Source organism: Aulonocara sp. 'chitande type north' Nkhata Bay, linkage group LG3, assembly GCF_057382095.1.
Source record: "Aulonocara sp. 'chitande type north' Nkhata Bay isolate Kocher_YH1m ecotype deep benthic linkage group LG3, A_spYH_male_GT1.1, whole genome shotgun sequence".
NCBI classification, from domain to species: domain Eukaryota; kingdom Metazoa; phylum Chordata; class Actinopteri; order Cichliformes; family Cichlidae; genus Aulonocara; species Aulonocara sp. 'chitande type north' Nkhata Bay.
Window position 1 is genome coordinate 72,584,406 of NC_141346.1, and position 26,242 is coordinate 72,610,647.

At 42.6% G+C, this 26,242-nt stretch overlaps 2 protein-coding genes across 2 annotated transcripts in view; both read right to left on the bottom strand.

Moving 5' to 3' along the window:
• LOC147336949 (protein NLRC3-like) overlaps positions 1-26,242 on the bottom strand; it is a 308,603-nt gene that overhangs the window by 100,506 nt on the left and 181,855 nt on the right. The window lies entirely within an intron of this gene.
• LOC147336953 (uncharacterized) lies at positions 12,882-14,177 on the bottom strand (the record flags this gene model as incomplete). Its single annotated transcript, XM_086265683.1, has 1 exon — positions 12,882-14,177. A coding segment is annotated over exon 1 (1,296 nt), but the record flags the coding sequence as incomplete, so codon positions are not given.

The following is a 26,242-nucleotide window of genomic DNA, read 5'->3' on the forward strand; positions in this document are numbered from 1 at the left end:
ACGGGTGAAGTGTCTTGCCCAAGGACACAACGACCGAGACTGTCCAAGCCGGGGCTCGAACCGGCAACCTTCCGATTACAAGGCGAACTCCCAACTCTTGAGCCACGATCGCCCCAAGGTGAAGCCTGGGACATGGAAGCCTTTACAGCAGAGCTTCATGGGCCTGTCCAGCAGCAGGCTGAGGAGAGAAAGGTGACAGAGTTCGCTGTTACAAACAGTTTCTCAGCTTTGATCTAAAAGAGCTTGTTTCCTGTTAAAGCAGCTGAGAGTGAGCACATGTTCTCCCCCTGAGGTTCTCATGACAGAGGAAGAACTCACAGCTGAGGAGGACCAGGATCTCCATCCACTCACAGTCCCTGCAAACAAAACCACCATTTGAACTTTAACATTTGCTACGTGTGCACACAGTAAGTGATGGAGGATGAACTGGTCCTGTCTCTGTTGGTGGGCTCGTATACTGGCAGGAAGGAAGCTTCTCTGGGATTTCTCAGGCTTTTCCCCGCAGCACGCCGTGTGATAAATACTCACAAATACTCACAAACGTGTCGTTTCATGCGTCGGTCAAACACTCGACGCCCAGCTGGAAACACTTCAGGGAAGTTCATCTGCCCGAGATTCAGAAAAGTCACAGAAAATGTCAAATTGTTGTGATATAGATGTTTATCAAATCACTTTTGTTGTCACATCACATGTGCAGGTACACTGGTACAGCACATGTGGGTGAAATTCTTGTGTGCGAGCTGCACAAGCAACAGAGGTGTGCAGGACGATAGGATATGATCATGGTCACAGCGCAGCCCCAGTGATGTTAAACACAGAGGGTTCAAACCTGTCGTTGCTTCATCAGTGTGGACGTTTAAAGATGGATGTAACCATTTAATTATGGTTACATAATTAATTATGTAATTATTTATGCAATGGGAGACAATGGGAGACAATGGGAAACAATGGGAGGTCGGACCTCCACGCGCTCTCCGGACAAAGACGCTGTAAAAAATGTAATAAAGAACACCAAAAAAAAGTTTCTGTAGAGTTAACGGCTCTGCGTTTCCAACAGAGGGAGGGAAATCTGGGAGGATGTTTATTTTAAAAACCCTTATACATCAGGTTCTTGTTCTCTGCAGCTTTCAGCAGAATTTCCTCACCAATGTGGTAGTAGTGCAATCTCAAGATGATGGGCCGAGGAAGATGACTTTGTTTGGGACGCTGGCGATTCACTCTATGTGCTCGATCGATGAGTGGCTTCTCCTCGAGAGATAGCGCCTCCACCAACAGGTGTGAACCAACTCAGTCATCTTGGGTCCCTCTGTGCCTTCTGGTATTCCTGCAGTTCTTAAATGATTCCTCCTGGAGTGCCTCAAGAGCTCCACATCTCTCATCTAACTTCTTTACCTCCGCAGACAAACGCTCCACAGTGGCCTGGAGAGTGGCGATGGTGTCAGAGTGGTTCGAGGCACAGTCCTGCAGTTCAGTCAAAGTGTTATCATGCCTGGCCACGTCGCTTTTTATGTCCGAAATTGAGGGCTGGATGCTCTGGTTCAAGGATGATATCTCGCCTCCTATGGTGGTAGAAATCTCTAATATGCAAGTGTCCAGTGCTAGTTAGTTAGTTCTAGTTCTAGTGGTTAGTGGGGCTTTATTTGATGATTCTAGTGTGTGTTACATTGTTGTCATATTGTTGAGTCGCAGAGCTGTACAGTGTTACAGTTTCTGTAGAGTCTGGTATAAGGAACTCAGATCCCTCTGTGAATAATGTTCACTGAAACTGATCTGTAGTTAATGAACTAGTCAGGATTTACACTAGAGAATGTTTCTGCCATTACATGGCCTGTATTTGTAGAGCGCTTTACTCGTCCCTAAGGACCCCAAAGTGCTTTTTTGCCCAAGGACACAAAGACCGAGACTGTCCAAGCCGGGGCTCGAACCGGCAACCTTCCGATTACAAGACGAGCTGCCAACTCTTGAGCCACGATCGGCCCACATATTGTTGTCTTTTGTTGCAGACACCAAGTGTTGAGATCCTGTCTCAACCTCCTACATTCTTCCAGCAGGTTACACATTATTTTTTGTATTTGGAATCAAATATATGTGTCAGTTGGGCCTAGTGCAGGGGTCAGCAACCTTTAACACCCAAAGAGCCTTTTGGACCCGGTTTCCACGCAAAGGGTCAGGGTTCGGGAAAACACTGGGAGCCGCAAATACTTTGTGACATCTAAAATGAAGATAACACTGTGTATATTGTTTTTACCTTTATGCTTTGTGTGAACAACTACAGTGTGTTGCTTATGAAATCCATGAAGTGCTACAGAGAAAATTACATTTGATTTATGTAATGAACACATTTTGAGCTCTTAAAGAAATATAACAAAGGAAAGCTGAACTCCAATGATCCATGTAGCAAACACAAACTGTTATATCGCCTTTGGGCTTTTGGAGCCTTGACCTGACTTTTAAAAAAAGCGCGTTCATGCAAACATCGTCGGGTCTGCCGTGATATGTTTACAACGGGACTTCTGCTCCTGAACCTCTGCGCACAGCGTCTGCAGGTAAGGTAACTTTATTTATACCCAAAGGCAAGGTAAATTTGCTTTACAGAAAAATGACAGCATTTGACATCCCTTTAAAAACACACATACCTAGTAAATATATAAAACTCACTGTGACACATACTTTAATATTTCGAATCAAAAACAGTTCTTATTTAATTCAGTGACAGCAACGGGGACAAAGCTGTTTTTATAACGCTTTGTCCTGCATCTCGGAAATAGAAACCTCCGTCCTGAGGGAAGAAGCTGAAATTCACCCCTTAGAGGATGGGAACCATTTTTAAGGATTGATAAAGCCATCCTCTGTACCTGCTCAGAGTACAGGGAGGCTAAACAAGACTGTGGCTCACCTATCAGACGACTGGACCATCTCACTATCTGATTCAGAGAGTTTTTCTCTGTGACAGAGGTCTGACCGAACCATGCCACCAAACAAAAGGATAAAACAGACTCAATAAAAGAACGATAAACAAAGTTAAAATGTTTTGGTCAATGTGGAAATGAACAAGTTTCCTAAGGCAATAAAGGTGCTGGTGACCCTTTTTACAAACTGATTTGCAATTTTGATCAAAGTTCAGTTTTTCATTGATTATGGTCCCAAGATATTTATATGATTGTACTTGCTCTATTTTCTGACCTTTAATTAAAGTGACTCCGTGCCCATTTTGTTGTTTCCTAAAATCAACAACCATGTCTTTTGTTTTAGATATGTTCAGCTGGAGATAAGACTCCTCCCACCACTGAACAAAGTCATCAATGACTGGGCCGTGGTTAGTTTCACCCTCTTTCAGTAAGCTGACAATAACAGAGTCATCTGCATATTTAATAATGACCCTGTTTTCATGTCTGCCCTGACACATGTTTGTATAGAGAGTGAATAATAAGGGCGATAGGACGCAGCCTTGAGGAGAACCTGTGGAGGAGAACACTGGGTCAGACAGAACCCCATTTATTCTCACTCTTTGTGACCTGTCAGTTAGAAAATCTAAAATCCAGCCCAGCAGGTTTTTCCTGATTTCAAACTGTTCTAAAAGTCTTTTAATTAAAATATGGGGCTGTGTTGTATTAAAAGCCAAAGAAAAATCAATGAGAAGAAGTCTTGCAAAAGTCCCTTTACTCTCTACATGTTTAAGAATCAGATTTAGTAAAGTCAAAAGTGCGTCCTCCACTCCTCTGTTGGGCCTGTATGCAAACTGCATTGGATCCAGCTGACCTTCAGTCTCTTCATAATCACATTTCTGAGGATTTTTTCAAAGACTTTCATTACAACTGAAGTGAGGCAACAGGCCTGAAGTCGTTTAGATTTAGGGACAGGAACCACGACTGCTTCTTTGCAAAGAGAGGGCACATGTTGTGTTTGCAAGGATTTGTTAAAAATAACCTGAAATATAGGCCTGAGTTCATCAGCACAAGATTTAATTAGGCGGCCACTAATATTATCAGGACCTGGCTCTTGTTCACATTGACTGTATGAAAGGCCTTTTTAACATCGCTGAGTTCAATGATAAAGTGCTGAGTATCTCTCAGTTTCTGTTTCAGTTCCCAAATATCCTCGCTGAAATCAGAAGAACTAAAACGAGCATAAAACATGTTTAAAGCATTTGAAAATCTCTGTCTGAATTAAAACATCTAAAATGACCTGACTGCTGCTCTGGGGGTTTTGAAACCCTGCTATGGTTTTCATACAAGTCCAGGCAGACCCAAAAGTTTTTGCATCAAATTTGCTTTCAAGAAGGTTTTTGTCTGTTTTGCTTTCAAGATCTCGATTTTCATTTCCTTGGTAGCTGTCTGAAAATCGGTAACAGCCCCTCTTTAAAGGCCTGTCTCTTTTTCTTAAACAGGATTTGACACTTTTAGTGACCCATGGCTTATTGTTAGCGTAAATTTTAACGCGCTTACGGGGTATAATCATGTCTTTACAAAATACTGCACAGGAGCTAGTAACATCCACCAAAGCGTCGAGATCATCTCCACAAGACTGAAGACGGGGCTGTACGAGTCACTTTATCTCTACAGGACTGTAAGCTGTCGTCTGTGAGGCGTGAGCGTGTTTGTTTGAACACAGTTCACGGTGGAGAACAGCTGCTGACATAATGTGGATCCCAAGATCCATAACTGGCCTACCTGGGGCTGAAAGTCTCCATAAATGCAGGCGTTTCGGCGGCTACACCGGCTTCCACGAGTGTGACGCTTATTTTGAGAAAATAATAGAATATAAATGTATTTTTATATTCCAATATCACAATAATCTTCCAATGTAGAACTACAAGTTAAAAGAGAAGTAACATAAATCAAATCCACTTCAGCTAAATACTTCTCATTTATTTCCATCTTACATGCTGTGACTGCAGCCATTCCCACATCTCTGTGAATGGGACTCATGGACATGGATCAGTGGTTGTTGATCAATGGTCCTGAGAATCTGCATAATTAAGATGAAGGAACGGAGCTCCCAGCCCATCGTTCCTGCAGCTGCTTTCAGTCTTTATGCAAATGTCCTGTTTGTAAGACTGAAACCTGCAGCTGAGACTGAAGACGTCACCTGATGATGACGACACGTTTCTCCCACAAAACGCTGCGTCCAGATGAACAGAAGCAACAGACTCACTTTCCTGGATGATTGAGATGCATCAAGACTTCATTGTGTGTTACTTCTCATTCAGCACAGACACATTATTCCTGTTAGGTCATGTCAGCTGTCACTCAGTACAAGCACAACTGTGAACAACACAAACTTCTCTTCAATGTGTCACAGAAACACTAAGTGTGAGAGCCTGTATGACACACAGGACAGACTGTAAGCTCTGCTGGCTGCACAGCACTTTGTAGCAGTTTTCCAACATGTCCTCCACCCGTGATGTCAGTGGTGGGACCCCAGTCACAGCACTCAGCACCACCTCCTTTAAATGGATTTTATAGCAGTTCCTCCCGTTACTCGGTGCAACGCTTCTTAAATGTGTTTTTGCAGGATAAAACACAGCAGGTGGTGTAGAGAGGACGTCAGCTGACGGAGCAGAGGGAGGCAGACTGTGGATAAATGACAGAGTGAGAGGAGAGCAACCATGACAGAAGCACAGGTGTGGCAGATAGAAGTGGCTTTATAGACACTTATTGTCAGTCCTCGTGCATGCTGTGGAAATAAGTGTCTGTGTCATGAGGTGACATGTGAGCTTATCTTTGGTCAATAAAGCTGAACGACCAGTTTTCACTTTGCTTGTTACGCTTGTTTAGTGACGTCTGGGTTTCTGTGGAGCCCGAATTTTGATGAGTTCTGGTGAAATCATCTGAGATCATCTGAGCATCGGTGAAGAGTCAGCAGAGAAAGTGTGGGACAGAAGTTTGCTTTGGACACATGGACTGAAATCAAAAAGTAACAAACAGGATTTCCAATGGACAGTATGGAGAAGTGAAAGTACACAAAGGCTGTGCTGGAACACGTGTGTTACACTTTTTGACAGCTGAGAACAAAACACAATATTTTGCATCATCTCTGCAGTGTCTCTTCTTTCCTCTGCTGTTGTGCTTTTAGCTCCAAACTGTTTCAAATGGTTTGTCAGCAAGCTGACCTCTGACCTCTGCAGTACTAACTCCTGACCCGTACAAAGAGCGGGCGTTTCTGACCTTTGACCTGCAGCTGTATGTCTCTCAGTCTCAGTTCTTCTCTCCGTCACTGATGGAGCAGGTGTAGTTGCTGCTGACAGTCAGTCGTTTGTTTTCTCAGAGTGAGGCTGAAGTCTGAACTGTTCAGAGCATCAGGTCTCATCAACGTGCGCTGCTGTAACGCCGCTTTGTCCTCTGAGATCACCAGGTATGAAACCTGAGTGCTGACAGAGCAGCATGTTCCCCCTCATTCACCTCCACCACCACAGCCAAGGCATGCTGGGAAACTGAGGACACACAGACGGAGAACTGAAGTGTCTGCTGTGTGTTCATCTCAGAGTCCTCACAGGTGACACATTAGCTCCAGAACACCAAGCCAGGTGTTTGAAGCCTGACAGGGATTCTTCCCATCCAGAGGGAGGATTTAGCTGCACAACAATGAACATTAGTGTGTAGTTTAGAAACACAGACTGTGCCTGCACTGCATCTAGTGAAGAAAAGTGTTACTGCCAGAGAACGAGGCTCCTTTAAAGCAGCTGATATTAAGGTTGAAAAATCAACAATAAGCTGATGTAATCAACGTTTCACAAAATGGTCAGCAGCTAAAATCTGGAGCCGTTCTTTGGTGGTAATTAACAGTTTGTTCTTGTTAGCTAATTATGTCATTAAAGGTAGCAGCAGAAGCCTTGTGTTGAAAGCCCATTCACTCACACATTCACACAGTATGTGTGTGTCTGTGTTACACTGTGGACATCCCTTCTGTTGGAGCGCCATCTTGTGGCAGGTTTAAGAAATGTTCTTCTTGTAAATCCAAACTGATGCACCTCCATAGCAGACTGTGGAGGCTTTCAGTGACATGAAGACTTGATTTATACTGTCATATTCTCCTGTTACACAAAGCACAGCACGCTGAACATGGATGAACTGAAACTCCCAGCATCTGACTGAGGAAAAGCACAAATCATTCTCACACTGACTCCTGCTTGATTTTAGATTTGCTTTCAAATCCTCACACTTTCATATGAAGCACTAAATGGGCTCCAGACTGTTTATCTCAGCTTCCTGTCAAACACACTGCTGCTCACACCGAGGCTCAGTTTACTCCTCCAGCCTGGCTTAACCTGCTGTCTGTTAAAAACAGTCCCACACTCCTCTGTTTAATCCTTCTGATCAGACTCTTTGATTTTGTATTGTTTTTACCTGAACTTGTGTTTTTGACATGGTTCTGTCTGTGAAATAAAGCTCACACACACACTGCTACAGTCCTTCATACACTTAGAAACGAAGCTGCTCCTTTCCTCAGTGCTGACACATAAAGAAGAGTTGGTTTTATATCCAACACGTCTCTGTTCCAGAAAACAGCTTCAGCAGCCTCTGAGTCTGAACTTGGAGTTGGTTATAAGCCACAGGCCTGTGTGCACAGCAATGAGGAAATATAATGCAGTAAGTGAAACATGGATGTGTGGAACAGATTATCCCAAAGGTTGATTCTGTTCATCTGGACGTTCTCAGTGAAACATTTGGTCTCTCGGTCAGGTGACTCCTTTAGTCTCAGCTGACTGCAGCTTTCCAAACCTTTGTCACTGGATCACTCACTTCATCTCCAACGTGTCCCTGACACAGACAGCTGGAGCCGTTACAGCAAAATCATTGATCATCGTTTTTAGAACATTAGCTGGTGTTGGTGGGCAGGCTAGCAGTGCTAATTGTTAGCACTAGTTCTGCTGCTCTCCCTTTGTCTCTGTTATTGTTGGTCTTTAGTGAACAATAGAAAGTGTCTTCATGAGACTGTTGCCTAATGTTCAAATGTAGATAACACCACCTGCACCAACCTGTTACACAGCACAACCCTCTGGTGTAGCTTTGGCTGGAGCACATATTGGCAGCTCCAGTGACATCACCACTCCATGGTGACATCATCTCTACAGACTGTGGCTGTTACATATCCTCACCTGGTAATAATAAGACTGTCCTCAGCTGCACACAGCTCCAAGATGAACAAACTGAAGTAAATACAAATTAGAGTTACGATAGATTGAAATCTTGTAATCAGAGCTAATTCTTGGTGAAACTCTCACAACATCATATCATGATCCTGGGTTAGTGTCTCGGTCTCAGATCACAACATCAGCACAGGCTTGGCTTGGGTGAGGTATTGAGTGGTTCTTGTCCATGACAGCTGCAGGTACAGTGCCATCAGCCATGCTGCACCACATGTCTGCCCAGGAACATTAGTGTGGCTGAGTCTCATGTAAACATTGTGCTAAAGTGGTGGGAAAGTGGCTGCAAGCTGGCTGCACTGTGTCCAATACTCTCAGTATGATATCCACAAACCTCTGAGTGTCACAGAGTGGGCCTGTGCTCAGCTCACTGTGCCCCATTCAATTCTACTTGCATAGTTTTACAAGTAAAATTAAAAGTTGCTCAATGATAAGTTATTGTAGTAACAACTAAGTCCATGGTCATTATTTGTTAATAGTAGCTTAAAGCTTCTGCACCAATCATGGAGCAGCAGGTTTAGAGCATGTGGATCTACAAAAGTAAGTCCCAGTAAGATGGGCTGAGCCTTACATACTAGAAGAAACATGTCATTCCCAGCAGATGAAGCGCCCTTTAAAGCAGGATCTCACTTTAAACCTAAAGAACTTGCTATGAGCATGCAGTGCATTCATGGTTATTATTCATACGATTGTGGGGAGCTAATAAAGTGCAACTATCACATTACATTTTATTATTAAATTGTTGTTAACAATCCCTTCACTTCTGCTTATCTAATTCATGGTTGCAGGATGGCTGACAGCTTCCATTAGGCAGGAGGTAATGTCCATTCTGGCCACAGTGCAACCCACAATGTGTAACTGACACTATTATATTGCATTATGTCACATTGTTACATCTTTTTAATAAATGATGACAGTCAGCTGAATTTGCTGCCCCCTTGGTGGAGGACATCAGGATCAGCAGCTGCTGCTCCATCACAAACACCACAGAAGAAGAACAACACTGGATCAGATTATCTGGACGTGTTTGACAGGGACAGTGTTCATGTTCATGGACATCAGGACAAAAACAGACGATGGAAACCTGCCAGATTTGAGCTAAACTGCTCGTTTCCATGTGTAGTCCCTGGGAGGTCACATGACCAACAAAGACACACAAGCTGTGTCCCAAAACGTCGGCTGCATCCTCCGGAGGCCGCATTTGAAGGCCAATGACGTCACAGCCAGGCGACGAAGGCTGTCCCGATTCCTCGACTCCTTCAAATGCGTCCTTCCTTCCCCCGAGTTTGAAGGATGGGTCGGGTGTGTCCTTCGTGGCCCACCATATCCCAGAATTCATAGCGCGGCCCAGCCAAATTTCAGCTGCCAACAATGGCGGCCCCTACTAAGTTTTAAAATTTAACGAGGGAGTACTACTTACTTACAATGAATTCCTTACACTATATAATTTTCCCGTCAGTGTTGGGGAATTCTCAATGGTGCTTGGTGCCATACCCTCAGGGACTTTAATGTTATATAAAAACACTGACAGCTCAATATCTGCCTCAGTCACTCTCCCTGATCCAGCTGAGTCAGCAGTGGGAAAAATCTGCTTTTCACAGGAACTTGGTAACAGCAATAAGAGAATACGTAGTTTATTCCAAGAAGATATCATGTCTCTCCCATATATAGAATATTCAATTCAATTCAATTCAATCTTTATTGGCAGACTACATGTCCATAAAAACAAGACAAGAAACACACACACACAACTCCCCCCCCCCCCCCCCCCCCCCACACACACACACACACAACACAAGGTATAAACCATTAAATATATATATGTATATAAATAAGTATATAAAGCATTTGTAAAAATATAAAACCATAATATACATAAAACACAATAAAACACAAGTACTTAAAATAAATCAATAAGTACACAAACACTTTAACCAGTGCTTTCTGAGACTGGATGAGTAACGGGAACCACTCACTGTCGGATCTGTAAGTGCTAAAATTATACTGTTACTCGAACCATCCAGTCGTTCTCTAAAGTTGAACATTAACTTTCTTAAAAGTGCTTTAAAAGTCCAAACACCCACAGCTACAAACACCTGGCTGGCACTACCACTTCTAGGTATCCTGCAAAGGATTCTCATCGCATCATTATATGCAACATGCAGCTTCTGCATGCTACATTGTTTGTAGGATGACCACAAGGGGGCAGTATATAGCGGTGTGCAATACGCTTTAAACAAAGCCACTTTAACTGGAAGTGAACAAAAGCTGAATTTGCGTGCAATAGTATTTGCCTGCACATAGAGCTTACATCGTTGTCTGTATATGTCATCATCATCATTCATTTGCTCAGTAATAAAGTGACCGAGGTATTTCACCTTATTATGAACTTCAAGAGTTTTTTGTGCCAGTTTAAACAAAGGGAAATTTAGCTGTTTATCCTGCTTGGTTCTACATATCAGAACAGCACTTTTAGCAGCATTGTACTCAATGTCATATTGCACACCATATTCAGTACAGACATTAAGAAGATCCTGTAACCCAGCACTGCTTGGACTAAAAACAACCAGGTCATCTGCATACATAAGATGATTTATCAGTGCTTCACCTAATATACACCCAGTGTTACAGGCTCTCAGCTGTATGGACAAATCATCAACATACAAATTAAATAAAATTGGAGACAAAATCCCACCCTGTCTGACACCATTGCTGACACCAAAGGGGGCAGAAATACTGCTTCCCCATTTAACCTGCATGTTCTGATGAGCGTACCAGTAAGAGAGAATCCTCACCATGTATTGAGGAACTCCCCGTCTCTTCATTTTATCAAAAAGTTTTCTGTGGTTCACTCGATCAAAAGCCTTAGAGGCATCAATGAAACACATGAGGACAGATGAATTTTTAGCCCTATACAACCTGACTATTTCCTTGAGTGCATATATGCACATGTCAGTGCCGTGCTTTGGTTTAAAGCCAAACTGATTATCCAGAGAAGAGATGAACACACTAACTCTGTCAAACAGGATTCTTTCTAACACCTTAGATAAAATACTGGCTAGTGCAATCGGCCTGTAATTATCCAAGCAGCTCACTTTTGCAGCTTTGTCCTTCATAACTGGTACCAGTAAAATACACAGCATTGAGTCTGGTAATATGCCATGAATCATAAACCCAGTGAAGCAGAGCGCTACATGTTTTAAATGTTCTGCAGTGATGTGATCCAAACCAGAGGATTTATTATCAGACAACCTATGAATGGCTTCATAAACTTCACGTGTCCTTACACTTATTGTGTCATTACTCATGTCAAGATTGTCCTCATATGGATCACTTTTTATACAGTTAAACAACGCACTGTAATGCTGTCTCCATAATGCTGCAATGTTATCTGCCCCAGAAACACCTTCAACAGTTGATGGTAGAGATGGTTTACAGTTATTAAGAGCTTTCACCTCTTTCCAAAAATCTGCCATATTATTACACAACATTTTCCTGGCCAAAGAATCTGCTCTCAGCATTTGCTCATTTTTAGTTATAAAGCGAACAGCGTACTTATATCTGGCATTCGCACATTTTTTCTGTTCAAATTCTGGGCCTTGTTTAGGTCTTCCAGCCATGGCCCAACATTTATAAGCTATGCGAGCTTCATCATGGTACATGGATACATGTTCTTTCCAGCCAGGTCTGATGTTAGGTTTCTTATGCTTATATTGTTTATCAAGCAGTGTACCACTTTCATGCAGAGCAGTCACTATATCATCATACATGGAGCAGAGTAAATGTTTATGCACAGCATTCTTACAGTTGACATCCTTGCACAAAATAGCTTCTTTGGGCAAAGAAATGTTGTTCAGATGTATATCGGTGTTACTATGATAAGCTAAGAAATCATCTTCACTACAAGCTGACCAGTCTAATTTTACACTGGTAGCAATATTGTTTCCAGTTGATGCTGGCATTTGTTCCACATTCACAGTAAAACCAAAAGGTATATGATCTGACACAGTTACCGCATACCTAATAGTCATGTTTGCTAAAGCTGCATGTCCATCAGCTGTACAGATACAGTGGTCCAGCCATGATGTACTATGCCAGGCTTCACTTATGTATGTATAGCTATCTGCAGGCAGTAACACTTTGGTAGACAGGATAAGATTATTAACTTGACAAAAATGAGTTAAGTGGTCAGCAAACTGAGAACTGCTGTCTGTGAGATCAGCATTAAAATCACCCAAAACATATATGCTGTAAGTATCGTTGTCTTGAATAAATGCATTAATAAAAGCCAGCCTACTGAGGTATTCTTGCTCATTTTGACAAGATTCATAGGGAGCATAAATATTAAGAATGATAAAACTACTATTGTTCTGTGTATATTGTATACCAATACACCAGTCTACATCCAGTCTAATGGGCTTTATCATGGGGTCTATTTTTTTGTCCCAAAGCACAGCAACCCCTCCAGGTATTCTGCCTCTGACTATAGCTGTGCTGAGATCAGTTGTTGATTCCCCCACTCCCAAAAAACTTGCATTTAGACAGTTAAGTTTTCCCAGGTCCTGTTTGGACAACCATGTCTCCTGCAAGCATAAAATGTCACATTCTGCAAGCAGACTGTCCACAACAATCCGTCGAGCTTTATCCCCTGCACTCTGTCCCAAACGTAGACCATGACAGTTGTAAGATAATACCCGGATAGACATCTTCATGTTGATACGTTGGTACCAAAAGGCGCAGTTATCTCCCCTGCTGGATCCACTGAGCTTGGCACCACCGTACCGGGCTTACGAGGTTCATAAAAACGCCGGACCAGAGCCCCTTCAGGCCAGAGTTCAGGATTGTACATTTCACCTACATCATTACATTCAGCAGTAACCTTGAAAGAGCTGAACCTGCTACGTTTACTAGCAATTTTTTGACAGGTCACATCTCTTTTAAGTTTCTCTCTCAAATACAGAGCAAGAGTTTCTGCATCTACATCCAGGGCAAATTTAGTGGCAAACACGCTCACCAATTTAGTTTTCACAGTTCTGATTGTACTCACAGCTCCAGTGCCGATAATCGATACAGGTCCAGGCCTCTTATTGTGTCCAGTGGTAGCAGCATGCATTCCTGAACCTGAATGAACCTTCTCCAGCTTGAGACGAGGCTTGCCATTTTTCACAACTTTACTCCATTGTGGAGAGCATGTAGAAAGCACTGTCTCAACGGGATCCTCCGTTGTTGCTGTAGTTTCCATATTACGGCCTCGGGCTGTCGTCGGAGCCCGATCTTGACCACATAGCAACATCTCCGGACAAAACGCTGACACTGTGCTTGTTGTCCCAGTCCTTGAAGCAGCCAAAGCTCCGGCTCCCTGCCTTCCGCGCGGGCCGCCTTTACTTCGATTCCCCCACCGCTCCTCTGCGTGTTTCCCCAGGGGAAAGTGGGAAGCGGTCCCCGACCCCTGAGTATTCAGCATAACAGGCACAGCCGGTACCTCAGGCTGACACTCAAGAACAGTCACACGTTGGTCGACCTCCACAGCATTGGTCATAACTTGCTCGCAGACATCCGCCTGTAGTTTAACTACATGTTTTAAAGCACCCACCTCAGCACACAGCTGGTCCATTCGCCGTAGTAGACAACACACATCCATGCTGGAGTATGTAACAGGCGGCAAATCATCCAGGTGATGAGAGACAAATCTTGGGATATTCTCCCCACACTCATTCAGCACTTTAAGACAGAGTTTAATATTGTTGGCGTCTTTATGCTGTCCTTTATATCCAACGCACCGCTGTGAGGTAGTGGGGCAGAGCTCAAACAAAACTTTCTTGGAGGCTTCAATCCCCTCGGATTCAAATGTGTTCGTGGCCAACAACACAATTTCATCCTGACTTAAAGTTTTGATTTTTACAGCAAGGAAATTAAGTAGTTCATCCTCTACAATTACCCTTCCATCAGTTGTTTTATATATCTCTGGTTTTAATCGTGACCGTTTGAAAGTCGGAGCTACGTCTGCACCACCACCTGCTACATCCGCCATATTAATCAACGGAGAGATATCAACAATTCTTGCTTGAGGATGTCTCCAACTGGTCCTCTTTAGATTCACTTCTTAAAGGGATTTTCAAGGTCGCTGTTAATTTTTTAATTGCTCAAAGAAAAGAAAAGACGCGTCTTTGGAGATGCATGTGAAATGCTCCTTTATGCTCCAGACCTGTGAGTGGGCAGGAACCGACACTTACTGGAACCGACATGTTCCAGGATATCACCTGGAAGACAGTCTGGATGATCCCATAAATATCTAATTGTGAACAAGGTGAAGGAAATCTCATATAAAATTCTTCATAAATGTGACCCAGCCAGTCACTATATGGTAACATTTAAAAGAGACATAAATACTAATTGAACTTTCTGTGGGGATCATCCAGAAACTGTGGCACATCTCTTTTGGTTCCTCTACACAGAGATTCTGGAAGAATTTAGCAGTTTTGTTATTGTCCATATTTTAAGGGAGTTTTCTTTACGATGGGAAAATGTTTTATTCTTTTTCTTTAAGTTCCCCAGGAAGAATGATAAATGTTTTTTACAAAAAAATTGTTAATACTTTTAGCTATTTTATATCCATAAATGTAAGTTTATTAATAAAACACCATATTTCTGCCGTTTTATAAGGATATGAATTGTACATACAATCAATTTCAGACTCAACCAACAAAAAGCCTCTCAGAACAATATTTATATGTTGATTTTTTTCGCCTACTCATATCATCATTTTTTTACTCCTGGTTCTGTATGTTCATGTTCTGTTCTTTTGTAAACTTCATCTGTTTGTATGTTGTATACTCATTGTGTTTCAATAAAGTTCGATTTAAAAAGAGGTACGTTCTAAACGAAGCTTCAGACGTCACTGATCACGTGACTCTGGCCAAACGAATCAAGCCTCGACACGGTGCTTCTGAAGCAGCGCGTTGATCTTTCTGACACACGCACCGGAGCGTCAGCTTCAAGCGGACCATCACTACGTCTCACATCTAAAGGTGTCAAGGTAACTTTGAACTGAGTTCAGTCAATCTGGAGTTTTTCCAAGTTTTCTGTTGCTCTCTGTGAGAGAAGAGCGTTAAAGGCGGGGCTCTCCAGAGTCCAGCAAAACAGGAAACCACAGCTGGGTGTGTGTAAGTGTGCAAACCAATAGAATGCATCGTGGTGGGGGGGGGCATCACGGGCAAGAAAAAAATAAAATAATCGGTCGTACCCATGCTTCCCCGACGTCATGCCAGCGCATATTGGGAAATTCGTAGGCACCGATCGGTTTTCTATCAGCCATTTGCTGGGAGTAAGGGCGCCCTCCGTTTGCGAGGTGCGCCTGCTGCTGGCGGCACAGGGAGGAGAGGGCGGGGCGGCGGGGAGTCTCTGGCTGGCTGGAGCGGCATCTAATAACCAACTCGCAAAACAAAATAAAAACAACAAACAGATATTATGATACAGACTTATAATCTGCACCCATGTTTTTTCTAAATTCTATAAAGTGAGCGCGAGAGCCCTCGGTGCGCCTGCGCGCTGCTGAAGTCAAAGTAAACTTTATTGTCATCTCCGCTACAGACAGTCCAGCATATAGAGACGAGACGACGAGGCTGCAGTTACAGCGGTGCAAGTAAACAAACAATAAATATAAGAAGAGTAAGAAAATAAATCTACACTTTAGGACTCGGGGTAAAGGATCAATAACAATTTAAATTTATAATTTACAGTTTGATGATTTAAAGTCTCACACAACCCGTCAAAAGGGGCGGGGCCGGCTGCTTCCAAGTAGAGCACATTTCATTTATAATGATGTAAATCCAAGCCCATCATGGATTCACGATCTGAATCCTGGGTTGTGTGAAATCCCAGAAATCAACCTTAGACAAAGTGAATCTGTGAACTAAGGTGTAGGTCTGTTAGGCAGGGCCGTGCAGAGAGGTTTAAAGGGGCGGGTGCTCAAAGTTAAAAAGGGGCACATTGAACCAGGCTGAATAACAACAACACACTTTCATCAAGAATCTAATATGGGCAACAAGGCAAAGCAAACGTAGCCGATGCTTTACCTGATGGGTACAATGTTGCTGTTGAGGGGTTGCTGTGGATAGTGCTGGAGGGCAGGCAGGGCTGGACTGGGACAAAAAATCGGCCCGGGCATTTTGACTGGAGCCCACCAAAAATGTGACGTCATTCATGGATAAAACCGCAAAGGATTCTGGGAACTTTTGGCAAGCGGTACTAGTGCATACAGGCTTTCAATTGAACTCAGTTACACAGCGATAAAAAGAAACACAAAAAATGGCAAGAAGCTGCTGTATTATTAACTGCAATAGCCGGTGTTGTGCCAAAAAGTGATTGTCTGCCAAAAACTGATTTCCGGTATTTGCAAAGAAACTGATTGCTCGTATTTAAATTGCTATAAGTAACTTGTTGGGCTATAATATGTGAAACATATGTCAAATGCATCCCTCATGGATGACACAAAGTCATACTGAGCTACAAACAACATTAGTGTAACAAGGTAGAAGCCGCAATCAGTCTTTGGCAGTGACTTTTATATAACCTTTATTTATGCCGTAAAAAAAATCTAATTAACATTAAAAATGTATTTTTTAAGAAGTAGTTGGACAGCAGAAATGGCTCAAATATTACAATTATTTTTCCACTACTAAGTAATTACCGTTGAGCTCAAAGGTTATATTAATACACGGTTAACGAATGTGTATTTATGAAGACGATTTGTGAGACGAACAAAGGTAAACGTACCTTTGTTCGTACGATGGTCTTTCGGTGCATTTCAAGGTCCTGCACCCATCCGTCGGTAAACTGTACCTGGGCTTGTTGCAGTGAGCTGAAGTTACTAAACTTCATGAGTGTGTGCACTCACTCCAAGAACCGTATAATTATAAATCTGAGCGTGGTGAAAGTTGGGCAGCACGCTAACGTCTTTTGTCCCTCTGTGTGCTCGTAAGGGTCTGACCCTTTCACTCCTTTGATTTTTCCTCGTATCTTTTCTTTGTCTTTTCGTCGAGTCTGTCTTTGTACGGACCGGCATTGTTCTCCGTCGTTTTGTACATTCCTTTTTTGTGCGGCAAAGAAAAATCAAGAAGGTATTGGAACCGGAGAATGAACGTTTTGCGGTGCTGCAATTGCAAATGCTTGTATTTGATGCGGTACTTGGATTGTTTTGCCAGGAGTTCCCGGCATGCAATGCGCAAAGTCACGTGGTCTGTCAATCGCTATAGGAAAAACCATAAAGCCTTTGCACGAAAACAACTGCTTTGATGTACACTGCCTTGTTGGTATATATGTATCAATCTGATAAAGTTAAACCTACACCATTCTCCCTATTCGGGATTTTAAACAGTACATAGCGGAAACAAAAAGACTGCTTGGTAGAGTTAACCTCCTGAACTATCTACAGCACATGGTAGAAACCTGAAATTAAGACCAAGAACACTAGAGGTGAGACATGATCATTAATTAATATTAAAATTAATAAATGACAGATTTAGGGATATTTTCATAAAGTATTTATTTACCAAAACAATAGAAAACAGCATGGTAGCACAATATATTTTGCTAACACAGCAACCTTTAAATATGAAAGGAGACAGAGAAAGAAAGGTGAGAAAGAAGAATAAGAATAACACTTAATTGAGTTTTTGATGGCATTTTACACACAGTACTAATACAGTATCTAGAAAATATGGGAAAATACTGGCATCATATACAGTACTTACTTCTGAAGAAATTATATGCGACCCTGAAAAACAGGACACAAGTGAAAGGACAAAGAACTGTGAATGGCAATTGATGGACTTGCTCAGATGATCACAGTACTGGCATCTTTATTCCAGAAAGGAATTAGAGAAATCATATACACTAGTACTTACGTTGATGAACTTAAAGAGTTGAATGGTCTCGAACCTCTTAAACAAACAATGTATGATCAGACCCTGACAAACAGGACAGAAAGGAATAAAGATTAGATGAATATTAAAATCTATAAAGGACAGATTATGATTGAATTGTATCACCAAAGACTATTCACTCATCAATAAAAGGTCACCCACAACACTTCCACAGCAGCAACACTGAACATATCTTAAGACATGGAAACCTTTATGAAGTGAAAGGACAGACAGTGAAGGTTGAGAAAGAATTGTACTTAATAGATTTTTTCAGACGATGACAGTACTGGTATGCTTACTCTAGAAAAATGGTTGAATCATATTCCATATAGTACTTACTTAAAATGAACACACTTCAGTCCTCCTAAAATGACTGACAGCATCTGAAATGAAACAATGACAGATTAAGACTGTAAGAATATATGTTTATAAATGCCTAATACTCCAATCTCATATTTATTCTGTCTATTAAGATGGACAAATTCTAAGCATTTACCAATCACTTGACTTGTTTGAAGTGAAGGTAGATACTAAACGTATTCATTTAGGCAATAACAATAAAGCTGAATCTAATATTAACAATAGATAATTAGGAATGTTTTGCTCATTTTTATTTCACCTCACCAGGTTACAAAAGGAGCTTTCTCAGCAGGTCACTCTTCTCAGCTACCCTGTCAATGACCATGTCAGAGTCCAATGACATGAGAATGTCCTTTTCAGTGGCCATCAGCATAAACATCTCCAGCTTGTTTGCAGACAGGCTGCTTCGGAGTCTACTTTTAATGAACTTGAGTGTAGAGCAGGGGTGCTCACACTTTTTCCGCATGTGAGCTACTTATAAAATGACCAAGTCAAAATGATCTACCCACTACAAAAATCCAAAACATATACTTATTTATAAATATATTGAGGATTCTTTATCTACAATGTATATACATGCATAACCGCAATATCCAATATTTCACAACACAATTAACAATGTAAATTTTTTGTCATTACCTGAGTTTACTCTGATGACTTGCACTGAATTGAATCAGCCAGGGATGCATAGTCCGGACAGTAGCTGCTGACGGCCAGCCTCAAACACACTTCCAAATGTTCATCAGTCATGGTGGAACGGTACTTGGACTTAATGATGACTCACATAAATAAGTGGAGCCGAATAATGCAGTCAAAGAGGCAGCACATTTCCTCATGTTGGGGTACTTTACTTCTGTGAGTAAGTTCCAGAACTGTCCATGATCTCTGGACTTCAGCTCAATGTCGGCTTGTAGTGTCAAAATCTCATCTTCCACTCCAGAAGAGTTCAGGTGAAATAGTTTTGCAATTTTTGATGCGAGTGAATCGACATCAGCATCTTCCCGAAAAGGATAGCACATGAAGGTAGCGACTGGCTCGAGCAAAGAAAAGTCTTGAAAGCGTTTGTCAAACTCTGACAGACAATTGTCAATCTGCTCTGTGTAGCGTGCACTGTCAAGTTGCAAACAGGCCATCCCTTGCATCTCCAGCTCTGACGCCAGGTTTTGAAAGTTTATCAAATCATGGCGCTGCAGCTTTAAAGAGAGATGTTGTATCTTTCGTTTGAAAGCATTAACTGAGCTGATCATGTTGATCACTGTTTTGTCTTTTCCTTGCAGCTGTAGATTAAGGTCATTCAACATGTTTGTCAGATCGGTTAAAAATGCCAAGTCTAACAGCCACTGACCGTCATTAAGTTGCATGTATTCTGCTTGTCCAGCTACACGGAAAAACTCCTTAATCTCCGGACAGAGCTCTCGAAATCTTTGCAGGAATTTCCCTCGACTAAGCCACCTCACGTCAGTGTGTAGCAACAACTCAGAGTGGTCGCAGTCAGCCTTCTCCAGATGTGCACGAAATAACCGTCTTTGAAGAGATCTGGCGCGAATAGAACAGGCGATCTTCGTTGCAACATTCATGATCTCCTTCATGTTGAGCATTTTAGCGCATAACGCTTGTTGGTGGATTATGCAATGGTAATTTAGGAAATCCGGGAAAGCATCGTCCTGCCTGCACTTGGCAATAAATCCATTCAAGCGGCCAACCATTGCGGGTGCTCCATCTGTGGTAATAGACACCAATTTGTACACTGGGAGCTGGGTTTTCTCGATAAAGTTTTTGAACGACTGAAATATGTCCTCTCCTCGCGTCTGTTCTTTCATGGGCAGGACTGTTAATAGCTCTTCTTTTGCAGTGATATCAGTAAACACCATACGAATGAAAATGCACACCTGGGCTGTGTCACTCACGTCCGTAGATTCGTCCAACTGCAGTGAGAAACACTGGCAATCTCCGATGTCCTTCCAAAGTTGCTGGGTTAAATCCTCCGCCATGGCTTCACAGCGCCGTGTAACTGTACTTCTTGACAGCTGGAGAGCTTTGATCGAAGATGTTATTTCTGCCTTATTTTTAAAGTCTCGGAACAATGAGTCAGCTGCTTCAACGAATGCCTCTTTTACCATCTCTCCATCTTGAAAAGACTTCTTGTTTTTAACGATGATGTGACTCACCCGGAACGATGCTTCGGTGGCGGCTTTCGCTTTTGAAGTTTGTTGTGTGAAAAATGACTGCTGTCCGGACAACTGGGATTTTAGTTCCTTCACCTTTTTCTTTCTTAGCTCGCTTTTCGGCGGGAATGTAGTGTCGTATTTTCCGTGAACAGTTCGAAAATGCCGCTCCACATTTCCCTTCTTTGGCATTGCGATGGCAGCCTGGCAGATGAGGCAAACGCACTTCGAAAATGACATCGTGAAAAAAAAGTCCTCCTCCCATTCCGTATGAAAGTGATACGTTTTTGTCTTCTTACTTGGTCCAGCTCCCTCACTCATTTTTAACCCTTTCTTAGGTTTAAGAGAAAAAACCGAGAGCTAAAAATTGGAGTTAGCTGCTGGCTAGCTTGTCAGTTTTACTACACTTCGCGCCGCTGTTTGCGCATGCGCAGTGACCTAAGCGTCAGAAAAAATCCGATGTCATCTGACTGGCTTCCCTGTATCAATCAAGTGACGGGATGGATGATAGGCTGGCATCTATTTTTTTAATGCCATGCGATCTACCAATACTACCTTTGCGATCGACTGGTCGATCGCGATCGACGTATTGAGCACCCCTGGTGTAGAGAACGTTCTTTCACAGGCAACCTGAGTGAGGGAGAGGGTCAGCAGGTACTTGTATGCCAGCCCAAGGAGACGATAGGCATCAGACAGCATGTTGAACCGCCTGAGTATTTGATAGCAGCACAGTGGGCAATTTTTGCAAGAACCACAGCTTTCGGTCACAATTTCACTTTCTTCGTCCCATTCTTCAGATCTGTCCTTTGCTGTTCTGGTCGTGTACTCATCTACATGTGATGTCTTAAGCCTTTCCCACTGTTCAGCAAAACGTTTCAGTTCTGACTGAAGGTTATTAACTGTAGCCCTGCTGTCAAATTTAAGTAGACAGGCGCTGAGGTTCTGAAATGCATTACTTGGAAGAGAAACTGTTCTGACCTGGCTAAACTTCCTGGGGTCCAACCATGCCAAATCGGCAAGAAGAGGGCCATGTATGACAAATCGTCTGTGGATTGCTTCAATAACTGTGTCCAGGATGATGTTGTGCACTTTCACCTCATATGATTTCTCAGCATTGATTTGCAACTCATCTTCAGGCATCTCTCCGGCCATGCCTTTTCTCTTTTTGGCTCTCTTTTTAGGTAGTTCAGCCTCCACTTCCATGTCTGTGTTGATCTCCCTCTCCTCTAGTTTTTGATTTGTCTGTTTCACAAATGTGTCTGCAGCTGTCTTCACAGTTGGAAAGTCCCTGGCAATACTTTTGAGGCCATCTTGTGTGGCAGTCACCATATGATGGGCAGAGAGAATGTCCATCCCCTTTGACTGGAGGTACTTTGACAGAGGAGTTGTTGCTCAAACACTCTAAGAAATATCTGTGCTGTTAACACAGTTTCATGCTTCAAGAGACACTCTTTAAAGCCTCGTGCTTTGGCACGAACAGCTGGCTTTTCTTTTTCCCTCTTTTCAATGGCTTCCATCGTCAGCACTACATCAACGAAGAGGCCATCATCTGGTTTTCCAAAATGTCCAAAGATTTTCTGGAGGGCATCATGCTTGGCCCACCACCGTGTCTCACCTATTGGACTGAGGCATCTGTGTCTTGTGTTTTCGGTTTGTTTCTCCCACAGATTAAGCCTGTGATAGGACTCCTTGATGAACACAGCTATGTCATTAAGTAAATTAAAGAGTGATCCACTTTCAATGACACTTTGTGTTGTGTCAGCAATCACAAGATTAAGTATGTGTGCATAGCACCGCACATGAGTTGGAGACTGGGCAGTCATAAGTGCTGAAAAGCCTTTGTACTGGCCCTGCATATTTGAAGCACCATCTGTTGCATTCCCAGTGCACATGGCCTTGTCTAGATTCAGATGCTCTAAAACTCCGGAAAGCAAGTTTACAAAGTACTGCCCCGTGGATGCTTCGCACCTCACTATGGAGACAAGCCTCTCCTGCACAGACTCAGTAACATACCTGATGATTACTGAACACTGATCATAACCTGTGATGTCTTGGGTTGTGTCTAGCTGAACAGAAAACATCCCAGCTTTCTGGACATCACTGGCGATGCTCTCTTGAAGGAGATGGCCAAGTGCATCAATCACTGAGTTGACAGTTGTTTTGGAGAGTAGGGTGATGAGAGATCCTCTACCTCTTGATCCACTGGTCTGATGCAACTTCTTGCTTTTTTCAATGCAGTCATTCAAATGTTCTCCAAGGCACATATCATACTTGCCTAATAACACAATCAGTTCCAGAAAGTTACCATGATCGATGGTGTTATCACCTAAAGTGTATGCAGCCTCATTCTCCACATGCCTATAGCTGAGTCCCCTCTTCCCAAGTACTTTGATCACATCCACTATACGCTCTAAAACTTGCCGTCTCTTTTTCACTTGTGCTCTGTGAGCTGACAACTGACTGCCAGCAAACAAGCTCCTGATGTTGCCTTTTGAGCACCTTAAGAAAAAAGCTTCAGCACAGGTCTGGTGTGTATTGCTCTTTTCATGCTCCTCTGTGCGCAGATGTATATGTCGCCAGTCACTCATGTCTGTTATAAATGTGCTGGTGTCAGTCAGCCTTGCAAATGCCAGACACACAAAGCAGAACAATAAATGGCGTTCTTTGCAATAAGTAAGCCACTTCCTGTTGGTGCCATCTTTACAGCTGAACACCCTCATCACAACTGCACTGCTACTGTTCTGCTGTGGGTGGTAATCTAAGAAGGCCTGTAATATGGCAGGTTCAGGGCGAGCAAAGTCATCGATGCCCTGGCTCTCTCTCTCCTGCTCTTCCATCTCTCTCTCTTGCTCCATCTCTCTCTCCTGCTCTTCCATCTCTCTCTCTTGCTCTTCTCTCTCTCCTGCTCTTCCATCTCTCTCTCTTGCTCCATCTCTCTCTCCTGCTCTTCCATCTCTCTCTCTTGCTCTTCCATCTCTCTCTCTTGCTCTTCCATCTCTCTCTCTTGCTCTTCCATCTCTCTCTCTTGCTCTTCCATCTCTCTCTCCTGCTTTTCCATCTCTCTCTCTTGCTCTTCCATCTCTCTCTCTCCTGCTCTTCCATCTCTCTCTCTTGCTCTTCCATCTCTCTCTCTCTTGCTCTTCCATCTCTCTCTCTCTTGCTCTTCCATCTCTCTCCCCTGTTTTTCCATCTCTCTCTCTCTTGCTCTTCCATCTCTCTCTCTCTTGCTCCATCTCTCTCTCTTGCTCTTCCATCTCTCTCTCCTGTTTTTCCATCTCTCTCTCTTGCTCTTCCATCTCTCTCTCTCTTGCTCTTCCATCTCTCTCTCCTGTTTTTCCATCTCTCTCTCTTGCTCTTCCATCTCTCTCTCTCTTGCTCTTCCATCTCTCTCTCCTGTTTTTCCATCTCTCTCTCTTGCTCTTCCATCTCTCTCTCTCTTGCTCCATCTCTCTCTCTTGCTCTTCCATCTCTCTCTCTTGCTCTTCCATCTCTCTCTCTCTCCTGCTCTTCCATCTCTCTCTTGCTCTTCCATCTCTCTCTCTCTTGCTCCATCTCTCTCTCTTGCTCTTCCATCTCTCTCTCTTGCTCTTCCATCTCTCTCTCTCTCTTGCTCTTCCATCTCTCTCTGTCTCCTGCTCTTCCATCTCTCTCTGTCTCTTGCTCTTCCATCTCTCTCTCTTGCTCTTCCATCTCTCTGCTGCTCTTCCATCTCTCTCTGTCTCCTGCTCTTCCATCTCTCTCTCTCTCTTGCTCTTCCATCTCTCTCTCTTGCTCTTCCATCTCTCTCTCTTGCTCTTCCATCTCTCTCTCTCTCTTGCTCTTCCATCTCTCTCTCTCTCTTGCTCTTCCATCTCTCTCTCTTGCTCTTCCATCTCTCTCTGCTGCTCTTCTGTCTCCTCTGTCACAGACTTCTCCACTTTTGATGATAAATCAGCTGGTGCAACATGTAAGGATTGGCACAATTTGTTAAGATTTTGAGAAGTTTGAGAAACTAACCTTAAGCATAAAATAAAATTTACTATCAGTAACTTCATAGCACCCGCCCAGCAGTATATAAACTCCGTCATGCTAGTTACGCTGTACGAGTTATTCTAAGCGACTGTATAAAGTCACCACAACGAAAACAAACTACAACTAAAATTAGTTTCTATCTGACACAGATAGACAGCAGGTCATAACTTCTTACCTGAAGTTCAGTTCCTCTGCCACTATGACCGGCGGCCGCCTCGGGTCTCTCCTCCTCCTGCCTCCCCTTTCCTTCATCCACCTGCTGGCCTCCACCACTTGCTGATCTTGCTAAATCTATGGAAGCTATGCCATAGCTACCACCAAACAATTCAGTAATTTTCACACATTTGGCAGCGTCTGCCTGAAGGGCTTGTTTCTTTTTGGCCCTAATTTTTTCGGCACCTCCTTTCCTTTTTTTGTTCTCCATTTTCTTTAGTTCGTCTATAAGATTGCTAAACATGGGGGAGGGTGCATCCGACCTCCTCAGCTGTAATTGGTCCAGCCCAGAGTCGATCATGACCAATTGGCCAATCCAACACCTTTCATTGTTTATACCCTTCCCAAAAAAAAAAACAAAACAAAAAAAAAAAACGGTCGGCCCATAAAAACAAAAAATCGCCAGCGGCCCACCGGGCAAGTGCCCGGTATGCCCGATGGCCAGTCCAGCTATGAGGGCAGGGCTGTGTTGGTCTGAGACTGTAGACATTAAAAAGTCCACAGGAGAGATGGTAGCTGATTAAACAAGTGTCATGAGATAATAACAAAATGCAAAGATTGGTGACAGCGCTTGGAACCATAAGGCAACAAAAAACTGTGAGAAATAATTTAGGCTCTGCCTGTGAATCACTCTTTGCTTCTCTTCTTCCTTCCATCCCATCATTTCATATATCACTCTGCACTTGCTGTCTATGTGAGAACAAGGCACAACTTGCTATTGCAATAAACTATAATCTAATTATCCACACCTAACAACTCTTACACTTAATCTATAATAAAATGATGACAGAAAAATGTTATAGCCCTGCCTTTAGTAGCCTCACACAGCTCCTGCTGTTTCCTCCTCATGTCCTTACCAGCCATGTCTGCACAATGTTATATCATGAGTAAATCCATCTAAATAAAACACACACATGCACGCACACACAGTGACATTTTAGACCTTCTTCAGAATACTGTATATACTATGGGCATCATGGTGCTGATCCAGAATCCTTACATTATTATTTATTACTAGAGCTACAATAATAAAGCAAAGAGGAGGGGGAAGTAATAAATATGAAATAATGTATTTATGATGATTCCATTTGTTTCACTATCCACTCTGTGCAGAGGCAAAGCTTATTACATGTTTAAACTGTAGAGATACAATCATTTTACTGCTGTAACATCCAACTTTTGTCTTATTTAAAATATAAATCTAATATAAACTGCTTCTTAATGTATGTTCTTTAAAATACAGCTTGTGTTTTTAATATATTATAATTATAATAATTATTATGTGGACATGCATATTAGATCATTTTTTAGTGAAATATAATCCCTCCAGAAAGGCAGGAAAAGCCCGGAAACTTGCTTTAAAACTAAATATGTTCCCTAAAACGGTGACAGAGCTACAGACCCATGACAGCCTTACACAGGTA